Here is a 23,144-nt window from a genome sequence, read left to right as displayed (position 1 = left end):
TGTGGCAGAGTGTTTTACTGAGAACTTCAGAAAGCAATGAAAATGTGTTGTGTTTATGTGATTATTATTTATAACTGTTGTTGGTGATGGGAGAAATGATTGAAAGTGCTGTTTTGTAGCGCTTCTTGAATTACATGCAAAATAAAGTGATGCTTTTGAAAGTGCTTATTTAGTCTTGAGTTGACTAATTATTAATTACATTCTTTTCCTGTCTTGTCAATGAGGGACTTTTAACCCAAATCTACTTATTGTGGGAGATCACTCAGCAGTACAGTATTTTAGCACTTTTATATGACATATTAATTCATGCTGATACTGTATGCACAAAAGGATCCCCTCTCACTGCTCTGCTTGGTAAGCAGATCTTTCTCCAAAAACATTCGTATCTGTACACTTGTAGTACTCAGTGGAGAGAAAGAAATAAATTTAAAGCTAACTTCAGCTTTCCCTTCACTGGCAAAAAGCCTGCATTTGGCCTTGAAATGGGGCACCCTTCAGAGATCCTCACACAAGTAGGAGTCCCTGAAACTTTAGCGCTATTTCCTAGTTATAAATAATAACAGTATTCTTGGTGGGTGGCAGCTAACGAGTGTTGGTGCAAATGGTGATTTCAACAGGAAGGGTCGCTGACAGAGGCATTACTGACTGGAGTACTGGACAGTGCTGTACTTTGTAACTCTTCTCCGGGAGGTGCCTGGGGACGCCGTACCCATTGCCTGGCCAAGGTGACAGTCAGCGCTGAGCATCTGACCTGCGCCGCTGAGGCCCCCCAGATTTGCCCCCCCTAGGTTTGTCCCCCCAAGGCTGCTCATTCCAGACCCTGACACTACCCTCTCGGTGACCACCACGTTGTGGGCATTTGACAACTCTGAGGGAATATTTATTAAGCTACCGGGCATGCCGGAGGCAGGCCTGAACACCCTTTCTGTCACCACCACATTTGACCCATCTACCAAATCGGGAATGCTCAGAGAGGTTGGGAGTCGGGAGTTAGGTGCGATTACTCTTTCCGTGACGATAACGTTGGACCCGTCTGTGAGATCGGGGATATCTAGCATACCGCGCAAATCAGAGGCAGACGCAGGACCGACAACCCTTTCTGTTACAACAACGTTGGATGCACGCAGAGGGTCAACGCAAAGAGAAGGGGAGCCGGAGGTGTAGGTCTCAGTCACTGTCATGTTGCCATGGAGCAAAGGATCCGGCATTGGCCTCGGGGGCTGTATGGTTGACCCAGATGTGTAGGTGTTTTCAGTAACAACCGTTGTAGTGCCAACCGGGGGAGGCATAGGTGCACATCCGTTGACAATGATGGTGGTTCCAGGTGGCGGGAGGTTTAGATCACTTTCAGGGTTGGGAAAATTGACATTAACGCATGGCCAGGGTGGGTTGACATCAGGGAAGGGTTCGATCTCTTTGCCCAGACAGATCTCTGCTAAGGTCTTAAATTTTGGTCCTAATGTATCCAAATACGTTTCATCTGTATCTTCTCCAATAAAGCTGCAGCAACCCACAGAGCCAACAGGAGTACCGACTCCTTCATGATCATATATTAATAGGCAGTCATTTGCCGGCCGACCTTCATCTTCATCTGCATACACAAATGCTTTCTGTAGTTTGCAGAAAAAAAAAAATCAGAAAAAAAAAGTAGAATGGAGTGACTTTTCATCAGGTTTTTAACTGTGAAGACTCAAACCATAGTAAGGGTTCCCTAAGCACAGTAAGGCCTAGCTGACTTGAAAAACAGGACATCAGCTGAACAAATTATATCATCAACATTTTTGTGACCTTGAAATAAGTTTTATTCAAATGCTACTGATATTTTATTCTTGTTTCTGCAACCACTTAGCATCTCAAATTTGATCTGCCATCAGTGGGTCTGACTGTGGGGTGAAGGGAGAGAGTGAAAGGGACGGGGAAAGGAATGTACACTTTGGGCAACAACATCCGGAAAAAGTGGTAGGAAAAGGGGCGAAGCAAGGTGATGAGGGGAACAATGGAGAGGCCAGGACAGAGGGGATGGGACAGAGTATTGACCACAGTGAGGAAGGCTTGGTGAGCCCAAAGGGAAGTCCATTTGAGCAGGATGGAGATCATTGATTTGTGATGGCCTTGGGAATGGTAGAGTGGTCAGTGCAGAGGGATCGGGCAGGAAAGAGGGGAATTTAAAGTGAATGCAGGGTGATGGAGGAAGCAGGGAAGGACAGACGGGGAGGCCCAGGCAGGAGAGGCAGAGGGTTTGGAGATTGAGATGGTCAGTAGGAGGAGTAATCTGTGGGGGCCTACGGCTGGCAGACAGTTAATACGTAGTGCTGCCAGCCTAGACAGGGAGATCCTGGTCTGGGACAAGTCCATGCTCAGGACTTCAGGACTGCGCTGTCCTCTCCTTCACTGAATATTGTTTAGATTTTGAAATACAGCAGTCCTTACATATTAATTGATATTTTGGTGACATATGCAATTATAGTATTTATGCCTCACAGTTCTTGCTAATTATGAAAATATATCCCATTAATCCATGGTAAACTCCATAGCATTTTTTTAACCCATATGTAAAGGCTAATTAATATGTTGCCAATTACAAAACTGCATGTTTGTGTTTTGTGACTTGCAGTTCACAAGTCTTTTGGGGAACAGAAATGGCAATAAAAATAAGGAAAATGAACTGGTGTTCACAGTTCTTTAAGGGTTAAAGTCACTTAATTAAACAAGATGTACAGGAAGTATGTGTGAACAATTTCACAAAGCTACTATCTATTTACACACGGAAAAGGTGGCAAATATATCAATTTGGTGGTCACTTATAAAGCTGAGATAATTTATTTGCTTGGTACCCATAACTGCACTGTGTTCAGTTTTACAGAAAGGCTATTGAGCAATCCAATCTACTATACCAGCAGCTCAAAAGCAGTTCTACTAGTGTCTTAGTTTTTCCTACTTGTACGGTCAGCTTTGCTCTCACACCAGTCTTATATCATGAAAGTTTCAAGCTGAGTGGAGTTATTTTGTATTTCCACCATGTAACTTGGGGAGGAGAATTTAACAGTAGGCTCACAGATGTAATGCAAATAAGATCAGGTATTTACCTCAGAGAAGTAGTTATCTAGGAAGGCCATGTTCACCCCTCCTTCTCGATACTCTTTTATTGTTCCTCCAATTGATCCTTTTGCTTCCCCTGTTCCAGAAATTCCTCCAGCTGTTCCGTAACCAGTACCAGTGCCATAGCCAACCCCTGTAGTTTCTTCAACACCAGAAGCTACTACTCCTCCTCCTCCATATGTGTTTGTATATATGTCTGAAAGCAGAATAAGAAAAGTTACCGTTCCTGTGCTCTGTGAAAATTTACACAGAATTTGCCAGTTTTTTTTACAAAGAGTACAATGAATGACACTACTGTAGAGTTTCTAAAGGTAATTCAGACTAATTTCAATCACAGATCCATGCACATGTGCCAAACATTGAGACTGCAATAAAAATTAAGTGCAGACATCTAAGACCTTGATTTTATTCCTGAGGCTAGGCTGCATGTGCATATCTGCTTTAGAAAATCAGTGGTTCACTTGTGTAATTGGCTGGAGAGATTCCTGTCTGGTGTACATATAGCTGTCATGGGATTTGCATTAGAAAATCAGATAATTCTTATGGATAATTATGCAAATGCATAAACGTATATTTAAGATCACTTTGGGGTTAAAATAATTTTGCCTTAAACTCTTTTCTAAAAGAAATAGCTTTGTAACTCCTTTCACATTTTCTAGCTATTAGATTGTTAAGGGTGATTTGGGAGAAAAACAATGGATCATAATAACCACCAGTGTTCATAATACAGAAAGAAAAAAACCTTTACAATAAATTATAAGGTCATACCTACAGGATTTTATCTTCTCCAGATTTTTTCATATATGATAAAAAGGAATGAGTGGTCTTACATATCAGCATGTAATATAATAAACAATTTGCATACAGTAGTCTTGGCTATGATTACATTAAGAAATACAGGCTAAATGATATTGTTTTTTTCATTTAATCTCTTTAGTCTCAGTTTATAGAATTTCAACCAGGGGCTTTCAGCATAATAGTACTGAACAGTGGATCTAAAATAAATCACATATGTAAGTCTTAAACTTTACAATTGTCATGGCAGCAAGACTCTTAATTCATGTTTATGCCCCAAAATGTTCTCTTTTGATTTTACCTTAAGGATGAGAACATTTTGAATAATCAACAGTCATCAGAGAAGTTGTCTTGCAGAGTGACACTTCTTGTCAGAAGCTAGTGAAAATGGATCTGTGCCAGCATCTTTCCTTCCTGTTGTGGAGTAAGTAATGGGGAAAAGGAGAAAGAAAGTGGCACTGCAGAGCTTGACTTATTCTCTGTGGCCATCAAATTCCTGGGGGAACCTTATCTCAGAAGCATAAATTTATTGTGCTGTCTGCCAGATTTCTGTCTAGGCTACTGTACAAAAGGACAGTATTTAACTGGCTACTTGACAGGTCCTATTCTCCCTTGTGGGAAGCAGAGCCTGGAAACTGACAAGAACTGAACCTTTCACCACTGAGTTATGAAAGAAAACTTCCTTATTCTGTCCTCAAGATTGATTTCTGCTAAAATTGGTGTCTTGAAAAGACCCTCCATTCACTAGCTGGAATGTTGAAAAATTTCCTGAGATTTCAGAGCCTTGGCAGATATTTCAAAGTAAACATAGTTTGCAGAAATGAATCTCCTCAAAGGCTTAAATCTCAGATCCTTTATTCATACTGAAAGTCCTACCAGCATCAGTTTGGCTATCTGTAGATGGAGGATTGGAAGGGCTGGGTTGTAGCTGAGAAACCAAAGTGCTCTTTGAATCAGGAGACATGAAGTTCTGAAAGCTTTATGACAGTGCACATAGAAAATTTTAGGATCTGCTTACCAGAGGGTTCACCAAAATCACCTCCTGCAGCTGTTGTTGGGGCAAGAATGTGTGAGACATCCTGGAAAACACCATTTTGACTCCTTGAATTATGAATTTGAAATTCCCATATGAAGATGAAGACTTTGTGAATCACATAAAGGAATTATCAGTCTAAGCTCTTAATGATAGCTATTAATTACCACAAAAACCCCAAACCCAAAAGACTCCATCCAAGTTTTGTTCATTGTCAAGGTAAAAGGTGATCAGTGAAGATGGTTTGTGTTATCTTTTCCTACTTTGCACTGAAAAAGCTTGCTAGTTACTGTGTTTCAGCTGAGGGAATAGTAACACCAAATTGTTGGCCAAGCCGACTGAACACAAACCACACAAACTCCGTTTGCAAATGTTAATTAAGAATCACCTTTCATATCTGCCTGGGAATTGTTGACAACACCAGGCTTTTAGAAGATGACACAATGCTACAATCACTTTCATGCTTCTAGTCAAATGCAACCTTTTCTGTAAATATGAATTACTGCGGGGTTTAGAAACATGGGATGTACTGACCCTGTCTTCAGGCTGTGCACCTTCTATTCCCCAGGGATGAATTGCCCCTTCTGTGCACTCAGGTACAGGTTCAAATCCAGTTCCAACTCCACCTGCAGCACCAGGTCCACAGCCACAACAGTCACTCATTGACATCAAAATTGGAATCACTTAACAGGAAAGAAACAGGAAACAGGGATTTAGGACATTTCTTCCTCACAGGAATAGCTGCTTTTCCCAGAGGGCAGGTGCTCAAGAACTTCTGAAAATATGTCTTTTAAAATGTTTCAAACCAAGCAGCCTGCAAGTCCGGCTTTCAGAATTATTAGCTGAGTTTTGAAATGTATGTATTTGGAAATTCAGAATAATTTGTACCTTTAGTTATAGCAGAGCAAAGTGGGGGTGGAGTAGGGCTGTTACTCCAAATTTATGCCTATACACCTGGGAACAGACTTTGATCTATCTCAACTGAATAAATGTAAGTTGCACATGAAAATTAAACAAACAGACCCAGTCTTGCTATGTATAGCATCCAGTGATATTAATTATTGATATATAAGCATGCATTTGTCTATTCAGATATTGGAATTGAAAAGAAATACACATTTGTAATAAGAGACATATGAGAATCAGTGGAGAGATATCCATCTGGCTAAGTGATCTTTGGCTAAGGCTCCAGTTACATTTTTCACATCACGTATACATAATGCTTGATTTGAAAAAAACAATAGAGGCAACACCCAAACCCCAGTTTTAAGAAATTATACCACAGGATGAGTCAGGTTTCCCAGTGTGCTGTATTATGCTTAGTTGTTTCAAGAACTCAGTGTTGGAAATCGCTGAATGCTTTAAATGCCGACATTGAAAACATTTCTCATTTTAGAAAGGCACTGCAATATTAATTCTGGCTGTGTTTAGGTCCTTAACCCAAATGGCTAAATTACTAATCTCGTACCACTGCAGAGGGAGTGGAGAGAGAAACAGTTGTCTACAGCAGTCTAAGCAGAGCATCTAAAACTCTCAGTTTAACATCAAAGTGAACTGAAGAGAAAAAGGGAAAGGGGTATACAGTGTACAAAGCGCTACCTCACACTGCACAACTAAGGACATACTTATTCCAGACTACCAACTAAGACAGGAGATTTCCAAAGGCAGAAAGACAGTCTGTCCTGTAACATTAGCCACCTGGGAAGTACAAACAAAACAGCCTTTTGTTTGTACTTCAAAATTTTCTGTTTGTTGATTCCTACTAATCAAAGATCAAAACCCAAAACAACCCCCCCTCCTCAAAAAGTCAGGGGAAAAGTCCATCTCCTCTGTATTTTTAGTCAGTATTTCTGCACTGGGAAATTTTAAATGTTGATTGTTTGATGCTCAGGCTATGATAGAAAGATGATCACATCTGATTGTGATGGTAATTGCTTACATGAAGTCTAACTTGAGTCATTCGTATCCCTGAAACTCATATTTCTTCAAAAATATTAGGACATATGAATGAATGATCTGTTTCAATCCTGTTATCACAAATGCCACTTGTTTTAAATGGATATAATATTTGGCAGCAATAGCCAAAAGGTTCAAAATTTAAGATGATTGTATTTATTGTTCTACTACTGAAATCTATCTTTGAGTTCAAAGGAAGCTTGTTCTTTACATCTTTTCATACCCAGCTTGTCCATTTCTTTTAGTAATGTAATGGAAATACGAATTGCAAAGTGTAAATTGTAAGTGACAGGGACAGCTCTTGCCCAAAATCTTCTGAATCTTCTACTAAACTTTTTTACCCTGTCTGATGGTCTGAGAACTAGATAACACCTTAGGAAAAAGCCCTGTCTTAGGGAGGAAATAGTTATTTGTGAATGAAACAAATATGTAGAATATTAAATACATAGAAATTCTTAAAATTTAAAAGACAATTTTTTCTCTGTCAAATGGCCCACGGGAGCCAACAGGTTAACAACCAACCAGAAAAGTAACCTTATTTTCGAAGAATTAAAAAAATGCACTTTTAAGAAAATTAATAATACTGCTTTCTTAATTTTATACTTACGAACAAATATTAATCCACCAAGAAACATCAGGCCAATGGCAGCACCACTGAGCGTGGTAGAAGATGGGAAACTTCTGCCATAATTTCCACTTCCATTATAACTATCATCAGTGGCTGCAGTATATCCATCACTGTATCCATCAGTGTAACCATCCTGCCAGTCTGTTTGGTCGCCAGTTTCTCCTCCAGGTCTAACCTCACCAGTACCACCACCTTCTTGTGATGGTCTTATTCCACCTTGCTGGTCTCCTCCAACACCACCACCACCAGTGGCACCACCACCACCACCACCACCAGCACCACCACCACCAGCACCACCACCACCACCACCAGCACTGCCACTGCCACCACCACTGACACCACCACTGCTGCCACCACCACCAATGATAACTATTCTCGTGGCCCCACTGGTGCAATAATTACGACTATCACACTGACAAGCTTGCACAGGAATTATATATGGTTTAGAGCAGCGTCTGCCTAGGTTATCTCTTACACTGATATAGACCCTATAAAGGTAAAAGTCAAAGTTCTGAGTCACTAGTTCTGCAGAGGAATCTTTGGGAAAAGAAAAAAAAAAGAGAAAAATATTTATATTAGGGTATTGACTATAAATACTGCACAAATCTAGAATTTTTGTCAGTAAGGTTCATAAAACAGAATGAAGACTAGTGTTGGCATTCTAAGATCTTCCGTTACTTATGTGTCTACAGTATTTATTCAAAGCTGAAACTTGTGATGTTCATCCATGCTAGTTTTTTCTTTTGAAAAACCTGAGCCAGATCAGTCTAGTCATCACTTTTTAACCTGAGAAATATAAAAGGGGCAAATGCACTTTGTTATATCTACTGCTGCTTTTCCTGATTTTTATTCGCACAATGGTGAACATAAAAATTGCAAGTTTTATAAGTTTTTTTCCTCTCACAAGGAATTTACATGTGTTCAAAAGTTTTTTCAGTAGTTTTAAAATATTTAAAGTTACACAATTGCATCTGTTTAGGACAAATAGGAGACACAAGAGTAGTTGTAATTGTGATATTTACCATTTAATATAGTCTTCGGTGCATACAGTAAGTTATGCAAATTCTGTCATTTAGTAATGTATGAGATTTGATTAATTCATTAGTTTGTTATGTCCTATTGGAGGAAACTGGAAAAGCTCCACTGGGCACTGTCTAAAATGTTTTTCTTAGGAATACAGGTAAGTACAATTTGTACAATAAATTACAAAAGCTGTGATCTTTATTTGCCATTTTCATATGCCTCTCTTAAAAGTAAAGCTCTGCGAAGTAATTACTTTATACTCAAATAAATTAGAGAGGTTTTTCATATTCTTAGAAATTTTTAGATAATATAGAAATGAAAAGGTATCAAATTACTCCTTTTGAATACCTCATTAGGTTTAGACCAATAGAGGTCCTTATCATAGCTACACTCAAGTAAAGTAGTTTTGCTGCTCTATTTTTATTATGTTTTTAGTTTCCTTTAAAAGGTGATAACAAGATAAACACATGCAATGATTCTGATTCTATTTCTAATATGATTTTATATATATATATATATATATATATATATATCTATCCAGAGCAACTTCTTGGATTCATATGAGCATAAAATCATATTTAAGTGAGATTAGAATTGATTCTAATAACTGTTTTGTTTGTTATTAAAAGGTTATCCTGATCTGTTATCTTAGATAAGAGTTTATTACTATGATTTATTCTGTTATAAAATGTAGGTTAATTTACCATTTATTGATCTGATAATCCATGTAGTCTGAGGTTCACCATGTATGCTGTATGTAAAGGGGAGAGCGTATGCATCACCATCCATAGCCTTCGCTGTGATAATCACTGATGGGGAATGCATACATACTTTCCTTAATTCAGTGTTAATAGTTGGGCAGTTGTCACTGATGCCTTGCATTGAAACCACAATGGTGCCAGTAGCAGTATATCGAGGAGCACCTGTAAAAAGAAGAAATCTGTGGTCAGGAGGGAATATTGATACTATAAATAATGCAGTTCAGGTGGAAAAACTAGAAACAGAAAAAAACATTGAGAGAAATCTGAAAGAAACAGGGTTTTGTTTTGGAAAACTTAATCTCTTTTCTTACCTCTGGTGATAGCCAGAACCTCTGCTTTGTACTGCCCATTGGCTACATAGGTTGATTCCCAGTCAATAACTTTGTTCAGTGTGATTTGACCAGTGTTTTGATTGATTCTGAACCAGGCACCTGGATCACGTCCTATACTATATCTGTATTTGATGAAGTAAAAATACTCAGTATTATGTTATGAATATATGCATTACATAGTCATTTTGCAAATATTTGTTAGTTTGGAATATTTTTCTTTAGACTGTGCTATGTTCTAGTGCATTTCACCCTGCTCAAGCAAAATTCCTGTAGACTTCAAAAGAAGTAGACCAGAAAAATAATTAGGAATAAAGAAAATCCATAGAAGTCCCTTTTATTTTGAAAGTGGTATCATAGACTAAAAGTAAAATCTTTCTGGACCCTGTAAACCTTTACTAGAACCCTTGTTGATATCAGTAGTCAAATCCAGTCTTCCTATAACATTCTACAGTTGTATTTGCTAGCATATTTCTCTGTTTTATGAAAATTTTTCAAACCTTTGTAAACTGTATTTATTTATTTCTACATACATTAAAAAGCAAATTATGGTCCCATTAATTATCATTAATTTCAGGAGAAATTAATGTCAAATAATTCTAGGGGTTTTTTAACTATAGAATGAGCTGGTAGTGACCTCTTCTGTTCTGATTGTATAATATTGCCTATTATTGGGGTTTTCTGCTTGCTTTTTTAGAGATGCTAACAAATTCCTTGCTTGTAGCAAACATGTCAAGAAAAAATATTCTTAGGTTGGGTTAGAAAAAAACCCTGTTCTGATTTATGTAAGTTACAGCCTGTTAAAAAAATGATATTTTCTTTGTCTTGTGCACAAGGATAAGGAAAGTAGATCAGAAAACAAAAGCAATCATAGCATAAAAATGGACTAAAGTATATACTATTCTATTGCTATTATTCTGTTGCTAATCTATTAACATTTTTAAAGTTTTTTTTTTTTTTAAAGCACCCTTTAAAATACCTATTCCTCATCCCATTGAAATCTCAATTAAATGCATTATTCCATCTGGGGAGTTAAGCAGAGCAGAGCTTACACAACATTTGATGCAATAGCTCCAGTGTCTTCATCAATGGCTGTGTATGTTCCCACAACATCATTCACTCTTGTGTTTTGTCGTACAGAAAACACAGCTGTAGATGGATGAAATCGTGGTGGTTCATACACATTCATTACTTCTACTACAAGGGGTGATCCCTGCATTTGGAAGTCACGCGCAACAGAGTGGTGGAAGGCAGCTACGTTCCTGACACCAATAACCATTGAGTGAGTTTGGAGATGTTCATAATTCAGTTCCTAAAAGATAAACCACAGAGAACTTGATAATAGATAAAAGTTCCTTTAATTTTATTTAAATATTTTCTATTTTAAATGGTTGAGTGACGATGTTTTTACTGCTCATTTAATTTTGTTAACAATTAATTAAAACCATTTTAGGATGATTATTTCAATAGTTGAATAACAATATTTATCCATACCTTAATTACTCTAAGGATTCCTTGATTTGTAGCTCGATCTGTAACAATTTCAAAAGAGTTATCTTCATTACCGGATATAAAGAAAAATTCTGCTAACCAATTGTCTGTAAACTCTTCGTCAGCATCCAGAGCTTGTATTCGTAGTAGTTCTGAACTGAGTGAATTTTCTGAAATACTTGCTGAAAACTGGAATGACAGATAAATACCTATTAGCAAACACTAAAGTATGTAATGTGAGGAAAAAAACCGCTGACTGCAGAGTCTTTTGAAGAATGTCCTGCCCACGGTCCATGCCAATTTAATAAAAATCATGTGTTCCGGATAAATTGTGATTCTGTTTGCAGATCTAAAGAGCTGTATCACCTTAAGTGTTTGCAGAGGCAGTTTAGAGGAAAAGGATTTGTGCTTTCTATAAGAATAGATCATACAAAGATTGGGTTAATCTGGCCATATTGCATGGCTAGGGACACCCGAATGACTGGATTTCTCTGAATACAGAGAAGTCAGTGTCGGGATTGACTTCTCTGAATAAAAAAATAATCTGGGTGCATTTTATCAGAATCGGTGCACAAGTGATGGATTGGATTTTGAGCACGCTTCAAGAAAACAATCCTGTTAATCCAGTGGAGTGTTCAAATGTGAAAACGCTCTATGGGTTAGTAAGGGCTCTGTTATCAACTGGATTTTTGAACAGGGTTTTAAAATAGTGATGTTGCTTTTGATATTAAAAACTTACAGAGCTTTGAGCAAGAGTTGGGAAGTTGTCATTGACATCAATAACTTTAATGTTACAGCTACAAAGGGATGATATTCCATCTGCAGCTCCATCCCGGTCTGATGCCTTCACAACAAGAGTGTAGCTACTATGTTGCTGTCACAGAAAGAGAAAAGATCATGTTAGAAGGACCACCTGTACATCTTAAATGGTATAAATACTCATGTCTTGCTCCTATTTCCCAATGCTGGAATTTGCCTTAGGCATTTTATTGTAACATATAGAAGAAATGCATTTCTCCCTTAATTTTTGTAAAACCCACAACCTTTCTCCCCCCTCCCCCCCGCCCCATGCCCCCCATGACACATATACACCACAACATCATGTAATTTAACTTTAGAAAGGGAAATGTTACCTCTCTGTCAAGATAATTTGCAAGATGGAGTTCTCCAGTATATTTATTCATAATGAACATGGGTGGACCTGAAGGTTCCTGACTCTCTATTTTGAAGGCAATTTTAGAATTCAAGTGATTAGGTTCATCTGCATCTGATGCAATTATTTTCATCACCAGAGTGTCTAAGAATAAAAAATAATAATTAAAAAAAAAAAAGAATGAGAAAATCTGTTTTGTTCCTGCAAAAAACTCAAGACAATGCTATATCTTGGTGCACAAAAATGATAGAATGCTATCTGTTCATCGACATTTACAAAGAAAAACAAAAGTTTAATTTTGTAGTACTGATTCTGACTGAATGTTGATGGCTCTAAAATGCATTAAAAATTAAGATCAGATGGAGTAATGCAGATTTTCACTGAGCTTCTTGAAGTCACCATAGGGACTGTGTAAAACCAGGAAGTACTGAGCTTGTAGATAATATAAGAAATCTCCACAGTTTTAAATGAGAATTTCTAGAAAGTAGAAAAAGAGCATTAGGCACCATTGTCTCAGTGCTATTTGCATGTCTAATGTTCATTGCTACCCTTTTGGTAAAAATAACCATTTTAATGTTTTAAGTAAGGGTTTATGTAGTAATATTCTACTGCAACTGCAATAGGCTATAAATACAAATATTTGAACTAGAAAAGATGGGAAAAAACGTATTTTATATACCCTCAAAGGAAATAAGAGTAGGCGCAATGTTATTTTTTTTTTACCGAGAAAGATTGAACTGATTTATTGTAAATTTTCACATCTGAAAGAATTTGCATGATGGTATGGTTCGAAACTGGAACATTCAGCATTCATGTGTGGGAGGAAAGGGGGAAGGAAACATCGCTGCTTAATTTTAGGCAATAATCTCGGGCCCCAGCTGGAATAGCACTTGGAGATGCATCTGCCACTCCTTTCTCTGCAGCAGTCCTGGCCAATATATGTCGTTGCCTAATAAAAAGTAGAATGAGCACCCTAGGTTTATATTAACTGTATTCTGGGAGTTTCACTTACTATGCTATAATAGGCATAACATAGTTACTTACTGTCCATACTGCTTTCTTCAACAGATCCTGTAAATACAGTTTGTGCAAATATAGGAGGGTTATCATTTATATCCAGAACTCTGACTCGAAGTTCAAGAGGTGGTTCCAAATCTATACCCGTCACTGAGTGTTTAGCAAAGCAACGTATCTAGATAAAGAGATTTACTTGTTTTAAAACCAAAAGTGAAGTAAGCAAAGTAACAATCTGAAACAAATGAACTTGTTTCCTTTTCCTCTCCCTGCCCCCCTGGATCCTTCATTATAAAGGTAAAAGAAAAAGGGGAGTACTTACAACAAATACTGGGGTTACTTCCCTATCCACTATTGATGTTATATTAATTTCTCCTGTTCTTGGGTTAACAACAAATATTCCATAGGGGGCACGATCAATTCCAACTCCAGAGATGCTGTATGTGATTGGATGGTTTTCTTCACAATCTGATCGGATCTACAATAATAGATAATAATAATTTATACCAGTTTACTGAGGACACCTGCAGGGGTTTTTTCCTATTAGTTCCTGTAAAAAATTCTATATAATTTCAGTTTCTTGACCACATATCATAAGATTCAATTGTCAGAACAAATGGAAGGCTCTTCTACAAAACAGTCAGCCTAGCAATCCATCTCTCTTTAAGTGCTGGACAGGTTTTCTATTTCTCTTAAATCTTCTAGCAGGGAGGTAAAGAGGGAAACTTCCAAGAATGTCACACTGTGGCTGGACCTCAGTAAGGGTACAGTCACGGTGAGAGGATAGGAAGACATCTTCTTTGCTCTGTTGCCCACAGAAGTCATGCACTATCCTTGAACTTGTGCTCAGGAGTTTCCCAGGGTGAGAAAGAAAAGAAAAATATTGCAATCTAGTACACAGATGCTGCATACGAAGAGACTGTGGTTGGAGCTGTCTAGGAAGTAGACTGATGGCAGTGTTCTAGGAAGCCTTTGGGGAAACCTTTAGCAGCCACGTGGATTCACCTTATCAGACTGTCTCAGCAGAGCTGGAAATATTGCATCATCTTTCTTTTATTCTACATTCCTTGCTTTGACGACTCTAAGCAAATACACTTTTAAATCTCTCTTCTTTTATCAGCTTGTCTTTAGAAAAACTTCCTTGTCAGTGAACACTTTTGCTTTTCTTTCTACTTACTTTGGCAATTGGATTCCTCTTAGAATTATCTTCTCCTTCTCTACAAGCTGCAGCAAATTTGATCCATTCACGTTTTTGTCTTCTGAAGGTTTTCCATCTTGCCATTCCATTTTCATCCCATTCTTTTACCTTTGACAGAGAGTTCCAGTATCATACGACCAGTAACCTCAATTCATTTTAAATTAATACAGACATTTAGAATTTCCAACAATAAGGAGAAAAGGGATTTTTATAGATCATGTGCTTTTTCATACGTCTGCGAGTTACGAACTCTAAGAATGTACATGTTTACTTGAAAATTATTCCTATGTATGAGATACTTATTTAGGTTCAGGAGAACTTCTCTTGAGAGGGTGAGCGGGTTATTACCTGCAACTGTTTAATATTTAAATATGTTTTCAGTCTTCAAGTTCAGAAATGTCTTAGTTCAGTATTTTCCATCTCATTTTTGCATTAGTTACATTTAATTTCATCAGAAAATCAGTTTCTAAAGAAATATATATTACCTCTACATGAAATCCTGTGCTGAAATCCAAGAGTACCTGCAAGAACAATATGAAGATTGACATATACAAATGCAGGGAAAAATGCAGTAAGCAAAACCCAACTGCCATACATTGCTATACTTCAGGACTGGAGCAGTTCTTTTTCTCAAATCTATTGCAACAGCCTATCTAGGCAGTAGCCACATGATTTTCATAAATGACTTTCTGTGCAACTCATTGTTTTCTATATCCATCCCTTGAATTCTTTGACAGCTAGCACCTTCAAAATTAATTCTGCCTTTCAAGGCAGAACTTTGAGTGGATGTGCTGTAGCAAATTCAAGTTACACCTATATCAAAATACAGCTTTCACACAGATTTTTAGGTTGTAACACCTCAGTTGAAGAGAGAAGTGGTTGCAAGAGTTTTTATTGAAAAGTATGTCTAGGAAACTAGAAAAAGAGTATTTATTCTAAATAATTTATTCTTCTTTATTTTTCTTATTTAGAAAGACCTGGAGTACTTAACTATGTAGCTTAACCAAAAAGAACAAAAATGTTTTATTGAAACTGCCCACTGAGGTTGGAGAGTTTCAATGTAAGATGAAAAGCCAAGTGCAGTTATTGGGCAGATTTCCCTGGAGTGCAGTGGGCTTTGATTTGAGGTCTAACAATGCAACCAAAGTCTTGAGTAAATAAAGGTGGCAGGATCAGATGCAATATGTAATTACTTTAAAACAAAAATAATAAAGAATCCTTAATTTCTTGATTAGCACATTTTAAAAGAAGGCACAGTTTAATTAACCTTGTTCCTAAATAAGGTGTGACAATGAAGTTCACTTGATGAATGTACCTCTTCAGAGTATCTCTTTTGGGTTTAGGACCTGACTCTGCTCTCTTCAGATGATAAAAGGTGAAGAATATGGGAATTGCAGGACTGGATGCTTGCTTCATTCATCATTGGGAGAAACAAAAATATCCAGGTGACTCAAAAAGTGTTGTAGAGCTTCTCTTTTCTCACCAAATGTGGTTAACAGCTGTAGTTATCAATTTTCCGTTTTCCTTCTAATTTCCCAGTATCGTTCAATAGCTTTTTTTTTTTTTTTTGTCTGATGTGTTTTATCTGATGAGTTTTATGTCAGTTATGCTTGGATAAAATCTGTGACAATCTTTCTCTATGGTAGCTTTACCTCATGGGACTTTCCTCACTTCAAATTTATTGTATTGTTCTATCAAGGCTGGAAGATGGGCACAGACTTTTTTCCACTTACTTCATGTTAAAACAGTCTCTTACATGCAACAGATTAATGAACAGCAGCTCCACCCTCCCTCACTCTTCCCTCTTCTCCGTATTTACCTATATGCCATAAGAGGTTCACCATCTTTTGTTTACAGATCAATGTCTCCAGTGATCTAATCTTGCCCAGAACAGTCCCTGAGACCTTGGCACATAATGCCTGCCCTAATCTACTTCTGAATGAGGGAATTTAGGTTGTGGATCTGCCCATCTGGTGTGCATACACCTTGAAATTTATCGGACTATTCATGGAGTAAGGATTTTTTTCTCATTTCTTTGAGCAAGCTATTGACATAAACAGTTAAGAAAGTACTCTGGAGAAAAATCATTACAATATGTTAATGTTGTGCTAAAAGCATGAATACATCTTTTAATCTGAGTTTATGTTTTGGTGACTATTTAAATCTCTAGCTGCAGAATGGGGTTCAAAATCTTGTGCAGCCATTATTCATCTCAGAGAAGGGACAATATCAGACTCCATTTTAAACTGTGTTTTTTTTTTCACACCAGTGGGAGCTCAGGCCTGTCCTTTTATAATCCACCTTAGATCTTGGGGAAGCAAGGGAGAGTAGAAGGGGCAGATTACACCCTCACCAGAGAACCTGAGTGATGAAGTCCACCAGAAATAGCACTGACTCAACGTGTTTTATCAGTTGATCCCACTGGCGGCGCAGAGCCTCCTTTGGTGAGTACAGTGAAATCCTCTCCACCCTTAGGCTGAAATCCCTTCTGGCATGCAAGCAATTATCCTGACCCAGAAAAGTATGGGTATACACCTCCCAGTGCAATGTTAGTGAATCTTGTCTACTGTCTGCATCCTGTGGTCTATTCTGTTATTTAACAGTGAAACTAATACCTCACATCCAGCCACATCACTCTCATAGCAGGCTTAACTGAACTCATTAGCAGGCCTAATTGAAAAACTGTGTTGAGTGTCCCTGAAATAAGAATTGTGCCTGTAAAGAATTATGTTCTTTAAGGACATAAATATCCATAAAACACTTGATTTCAGCCTATAGGGAGTTCTGTTTTCAAGCAGTGAAGAATATACATATTAAACTGGAGTTTCATCCTTTGTTTTTGAGCACCAATAATGGGAATGTCAAGAATTCATTCATCACTAATGCTGGGGATTGTAAATTTAGGCCCTGTATTTCCATACTTGTCCTGTGCTGACTAAGGAAAACCCCATTCTGCTACATGTTGCTAATGGAAGATCTTGAAAGAAGTCTTGATAGTTGTGAATCCAGAGTCCTTAGTACAGTTTGTGATATTATTTGAAAAGGCTGATCCGAACTTGATGTCTGCATTTGTCTCTCTCAGTTACTGCTGTGTTACAGGAAGGAGGGCAGGCAGACACCAGACAAAGTTATCTAGTTCATCAGCTAAACCACAACAATTCTGGAGTGACATCTATCCAACTTGATCCAGGGATGGAGGTTCCTGTGCCTCCTCAACTAATGTTTTCCGGTTCTTCACTGTCACTAGCAGTTAGAACGGTCCCCCCACGCCAGCTGTCTATTTCTAATATCTCTCTGCAATGCAAACCCTTTTTTTCTAGTGCTGTTGTCAGCAGAGAGGTACTGTGTCTTAGCAGTTAACTCCAGCTTACATCTGGGTAGTGAACAAATTTCCCTTCTAAACTAATATTTGAGTACAGTACTTTCCATAGATTCAATGATTAATGATAATTAAAGCAATAGGAGCCATTAGAATGTGTGGGATGCATCCTGAGGACCTTGAGGTAGGCAATCTGATTAGAATGACATCAAGATTTGCTGTCTTGTTAGTCTCTGAGAGACTGTGAAAAATGGAAACTCTGCAGAGAAGCTAGAGGCCCATTGCACAGGCTGTTTCTGGTTTGTGTTGGAAGAGGTGAAGGCAGGAAACATTTATGGTGACTATCACTTGCAGGGTGGCCTGTCTGAAAGCTTGTGTTTTACCGTAATGATACACAGCCTGAACCTTGTGTCCAAAATGACACCTTAGTCACACTGGAGTTATTCTGGATTTATTCTGATGTAACTGGGAATAGAGTTAGGCCCATAGGATGTGTATGGTTCTTTGCACCTTCAAAGCAATTTGCAAACAAGAATTAACTAATCATTAATTGACTGCCAAGCAATATTATACGCAATTATGGAATCCTCCCTCCTCCACCTACTCAAATCTAAATGACTGAACACGCCTTTAACATCTTCCCAGCATTATTCATATTGGATCTACTTCTCTCTCTTTGAAGTCAACAGCGGTATTGTTATTGGCCTGGATGGGAGGAGTGCTGAGAACTCACACATACTATATTAGTCATCAGAGTGCCATGGTAGCTCTGGTTGTGTCAGCGTTTTGGGACTTTTACATCTTTCCTACTCAGCCAAAGCTCTGACTAGTAAAGGGTTGAAATAATGAACCCTTCCCTGTATTCATTCTGCATGTCTTAAAAAAATTCTAAATCAGTGCATATGAAATAATGAGAAGCAGAGTAGAAACATAAGACAAAACCTCATATTTTCAAAAGAAGCCATTTGATATGTTTTTGTCTATACTTTTCTTTTTCATAGATCACTAATGAATGCACTTCTTCCAATTTAAAGGAGAAGTTTTTCAGGATTACTTTTCTGGCATTTTGTCTTTTAACCTGCAGAAGTCAGGTGTTTCTATTGCTTCCTATGTTAGCAACTGACATCAATATTTTATGTTGCACCCAGGGTGGAGAATCCATTGCTATTTCAGCAGAAGTACGACAATGCTTGTGTCAGTCAGAAGAACATATTCCAAAGTTTTATTTATTTTAAAATATGTTTATTCAAAGAACTGACCACTTTGGGAGTTTCCACTGAGATTGTTTCTCTTCTGCTGAGTCATACAGAAATAATGAATTTCCATACAGTAACTGAGCTTAACCATTAGAAAAATGAACGGAAAAATAATTTCAGTACAGGGTGTATGCCATTATCATTCAAATTTGAGTTTTTCAAATTAGTCATGCTAAGTCCCCTCAGTAAATCTCCTCAGTAAAACCTGAATTCTAATATGGTTTAGAGTGCTCTAGTGGCAAATTCATCTTTGCTTATGTGCCATTTTTACTTAAGAATGTAAAACTGCAGATTTAAGAACCTAATCTTAGGTGCTAATTCCTGGATGTGGAATTGCTTTAGTTTCTATTTCTACAAGAAAATTCTTTGGCAGAAAAGCCTTCAGGTTCTTGGCTACATCCTGGCAGATGTTTCATATGCATAAGCAAGGAGAGGATTTGGCCCCTTAATATTTTTATGTTTAACCAAGTTATGAGTAGGAGGTGTAACCATACCCTAACAACCGAGAAAAAAAAAAGCGTAGATAACACATGGGAAAATGTAGCCAGACAAAAGTGCATATAAGAGATGTGGTGAATTTACAATTATTAGGTGTCACATGATAGCTGGCAGGAGAAGAGTCATACCTGATCAAACAGATTATTTCCATAAAACGTGTCTGTGCAAGTATCACAAACAGAACTCCCTTACTCATGAGAATAACGCCTTTGAAGTCACGTGAGCAAGGGTTGCAGAATCAGTCCCACCAATGGTGAAATGCATATAGAAAATTATTAGTTTCAGGGCTGGTAAGTTTTCTTTTTTTTGAAAGTATGGTAACATACTAAAATATGTATAACTCCACAGCAATTTTATTTGATACAACTTATTAACAACATACTAACCAGACACACCATTCAGACAGACGAGTTTCATGAAAAATTAATTAAGCTGAAAACCAAGACTGTTTCTCAGAATACACTAAAATTAGATACATAATTTATAGTTTATTTAATCTCTACAGTTTGTCCGTCAGCTTTCTATAAAGTGCTGAAAGATGTTATTAAGCTGTACAGGCCATCATGAACACTGCTGTGCAGAAGAACACATAATAAGAACAACAGTTGTTTCCTCTTGGTAGTAAAAGTTCAAATATTTGACAGTCATCAAAACATAATGGCAGTTTTCACAATTGCTCCTTTTTCCTGACCAAACACGTATCCTGCGTCAGTCACAATTGTAACAATAATATAATGCAAGAATGAAAATTGCTCCGGAGTTGCTGAGAGACGATAAAACAGCAAAATCTCTTTTGAATGGACAGATCTTAGATACAGTACAGTCAACCTTTTTTTGAACTTCAACACGTAAGGAGTATGCACCACCAGGTAACTGAGTAAAACAAATAGTCACTGATGCTACATGAAAATCCAGAAGTGCTAGCATGATGTGTAAGCATGCGAATCTCAGAGACCTCTGCGCTGCATTAAACAAGCTGAAACTCATCTGAACCATAACTTGTTTTTGCCAAGTTTTGTCATTGTTTGCTTGGCAGTGCCCTGTGTTGGTTAGTTCTACTTTACTGACTGCAGAGCTGTCACCTAAAATTAATGAATTATCTTTTCAAAATAAGTTTTAGGATTTAATATTCTCTAACAACAAACACTTTTTCCCTGACTATAACATTTCTAGAGGGTCAGTAATGAGAAGTTAACAAGCATTTATGGTTAATAATACATTGTGTAAAATGTAAAATTGTGTGAAAGCCACAGAAGGACATAACTATAATAGAAATCCTACTCTTCAATCTTCAGAGCCTTAAACCTCTATCTAATTTCAGAAGAGCAGCACAGATGAGCAAAAATGGTCCACACAAAAAACAGATTGCAGCTGTAGAAGGGCCTCCATAATTCTTTTAAGTCCTTTCTGGGTAATTTCCATACCTTGATGAACACATTGTGTAACTATGCTGCTTGACCATAGCCACAACTTTCCTTTTACAGTGAGAAAAACAAGCCCAAAGAGCGACACTTTCGTCATGGATTCACTTGCTCAGCACATGGCGGCTCAGGCACTAATGCACTACAAGACAGGAATGCTTTGTAATGTGAAATAATAGGACAAGTCTTGATTTTTACTCAGCTAAGATCTTCACTAAATTTCATGTTTTTCTCTGGAATATAGCTGTAGGATTTGGCCAGCTCTGAAGTGCTCTTCCTAATGAATTTAGAAAAAGAGATTTGCTCTTCATATTCCCTCAACTGATAAAAAAAAGACATAGAACCAAATGATATCCAGTCAAGTTATTAGGATTTTTATAATGATAAGACTTTGATTAATAACAGTGACTCCTTAAATAGTAGCCACAGACTACATTCACCTGAAAAGTCATGCACTAAACATAGAAAGTCACATATTGAACATCAACAGACTGCAGAAATACAAAATCAAAAGAAACATTTGTCAGCATTTAATGAAAAACTAAATTATTTGTATAGAATCTTCAGAAGTGCAGTTTAAAATAAACAAAGCTTTGTTTTTTATGCTAAATGTCACAAGATCTTTTTAGGGGGGTAGATTACACTGTAAAATGTAATGGTCTGCTGAGGAAGACACAACTAGCATAATCACAGAGTTTACAAGTATAGTTTTAAAATATGACTTACCAATAAAAGGAACAGAAAAGCAGCTGTTCGGTGAGGGAGCCAATCCATGGCATCTGACTTCTTGGATACAAGTCCAACTGAGTTATGGTTACAAGCCTGTTCCTTTTCCCCTCCCCCCCCCCAACTCTGGTGTCTATTTAAAAAGACACTCAGTAGATGTCCTTATACTCAGCCCTTCAAGGTGTCTCTGCCTCCCTCTGAGGGAAGCACTGAAGATGCTGTATAACAGAGTGTCTTTCCCCACCCCAAAATCCTGGGCTGGTCTCACCTGAAACGCTTGACAACATCATTATTGCTTGCAGGTAAAATCTGAGAGACACACCTTAATTCTTATTGCACTGAAACCCTTTGTTGGATACGAAAGGATACGTTTTAAAAACAGAAGGCAAGCTTCGCTGAAAAGATACTGAGTGATTTATAAATTACTCACAACATAAGGAATCATTAAAATTGTAACTTATCATTGCTTTGAATGCAATTACCAGTTTTCTCCTTGCGCCAAGTATAATAGAAGAGCTTAATGAATATTACCGTAAAGAATATGGACTTTAAAAAATTATTAGTTTGAATTAAAATTTAAGTCCATTTGTTTACTTCCAGACACGAAGAAGTTAGTTCCATACACATTGTTCACAGAAGTGCAGCACTCAGAGCAAAATGGGGTCGTCGTTAAAGAGGTAACATATTCATTTGGGGAAAAAAATAGTGTTTTATTCATTAGGCCACAAGAATAACTGAAGCAGAGGAAGGAGACTTTCAGCTTTCACCAACTACAAAGCCTCCTCATGCCATACCTTTCCCTTCCTATGGGTTGTGCTCTTGTTGACATGGTGGAGAGGCAGATGTACACGTCCCATGCCAGAGAAACTGGAGAGCTGCTCAAATCAACAGGTAGTGGAGGAAAGGGAGGATGTGCTGCACAGCTCACTTCTGACCTAATTTTGGATGGCACAAACACAAATATGTGAGGGACAGAGAAATCAGAGAGGATTCTCCACTTTGCTCAGCAATAGGTCCCTCTGTTCTGCAGCAGAGGCATTGCAAGTCCTTTCTTGCATCCTTGGGACACCTGAACTGCGCTGTAATGGGCAAGAAAAAGATAGAGTGATCTTCTGCTCTGCCACTGAACATGGGAGGAGTGTGCATGCTGCATCCCTGAAAGTGCAATATGACTTGTGTGCTCCTGAACCTGCCAAGCCCACCACAGTGCTGAACATCTCCCAGGACTGAACTCAAGCTGGGAAAAGAGGGCTCAGAACCTCTGGGGTTACTCAGCACCTCCCAGAACAAGGCCCCGTGCTCCTGCTGGGTAAGCAGCTTCGCAGCATGCTGTGCCTACACGCCGCTTAGCATGGGTGCTTTGCTGCCCTGCAGCTGGCTGGGGCTGCCAAAGCCATTTGTGCATGTCCCTGCTGTCACTCAGCTTTTGGTACTGAACTCACTG

At 38.0% G+C, this 23,144-nt stretch overlaps 1 protein-coding gene across 1 annotated transcript; it reads right to left on the bottom strand.

Annotated features, from left to right (window-relative positions):
• Positions 1-638: 638 nt before the first annotated feature.
• LOC141954197 (desmoglein-4-like) lies at positions 639-21,748 on the bottom strand. Its single transcript, XM_074893484.1, has 16 exons — positions 21,701-21,748; positions 14,966-15,001; positions 14,460-14,588; positions 13,605-13,760; positions 13,313-13,460; positions 12,249-12,412; positions 11,855-11,989; positions 11,119-11,304; positions 10,677-10,936; positions 9,607-9,749; positions 9,239-9,457; positions 7,491-8,048; positions 5,462-5,610; positions 4,913-4,973; positions 3,087-3,295; positions 639-1,610 (listed from the first exon to the last, which is right to left on the bottom strand). The coding sequence occupies exons 1-16, from the start codon at positions 21,746-21,748 to the stop codon at positions 639-641; spliced, it is 3,573 nt and encodes a 1,190-aa protein (XP_074749585.1).
• Between the last annotated feature and the right edge of the window lie 1,396 nt (positions 21,749-23,144).

This window comes from Strix uralensis, chromosome 1 (genome assembly GCF_047716275.1).
Source record: "Strix uralensis isolate ZFMK-TIS-50842 chromosome 1, bStrUra1, whole genome shotgun sequence".
Taxonomy (NCBI): domain Eukaryota; kingdom Metazoa; phylum Chordata; class Aves; order Strigiformes; family Strigidae; genus Strix; species Strix uralensis.
Note: the sequence above shows the minus strand (reverse complement) of the source record. Positions and strands in the feature narration are given on the sequence as shown.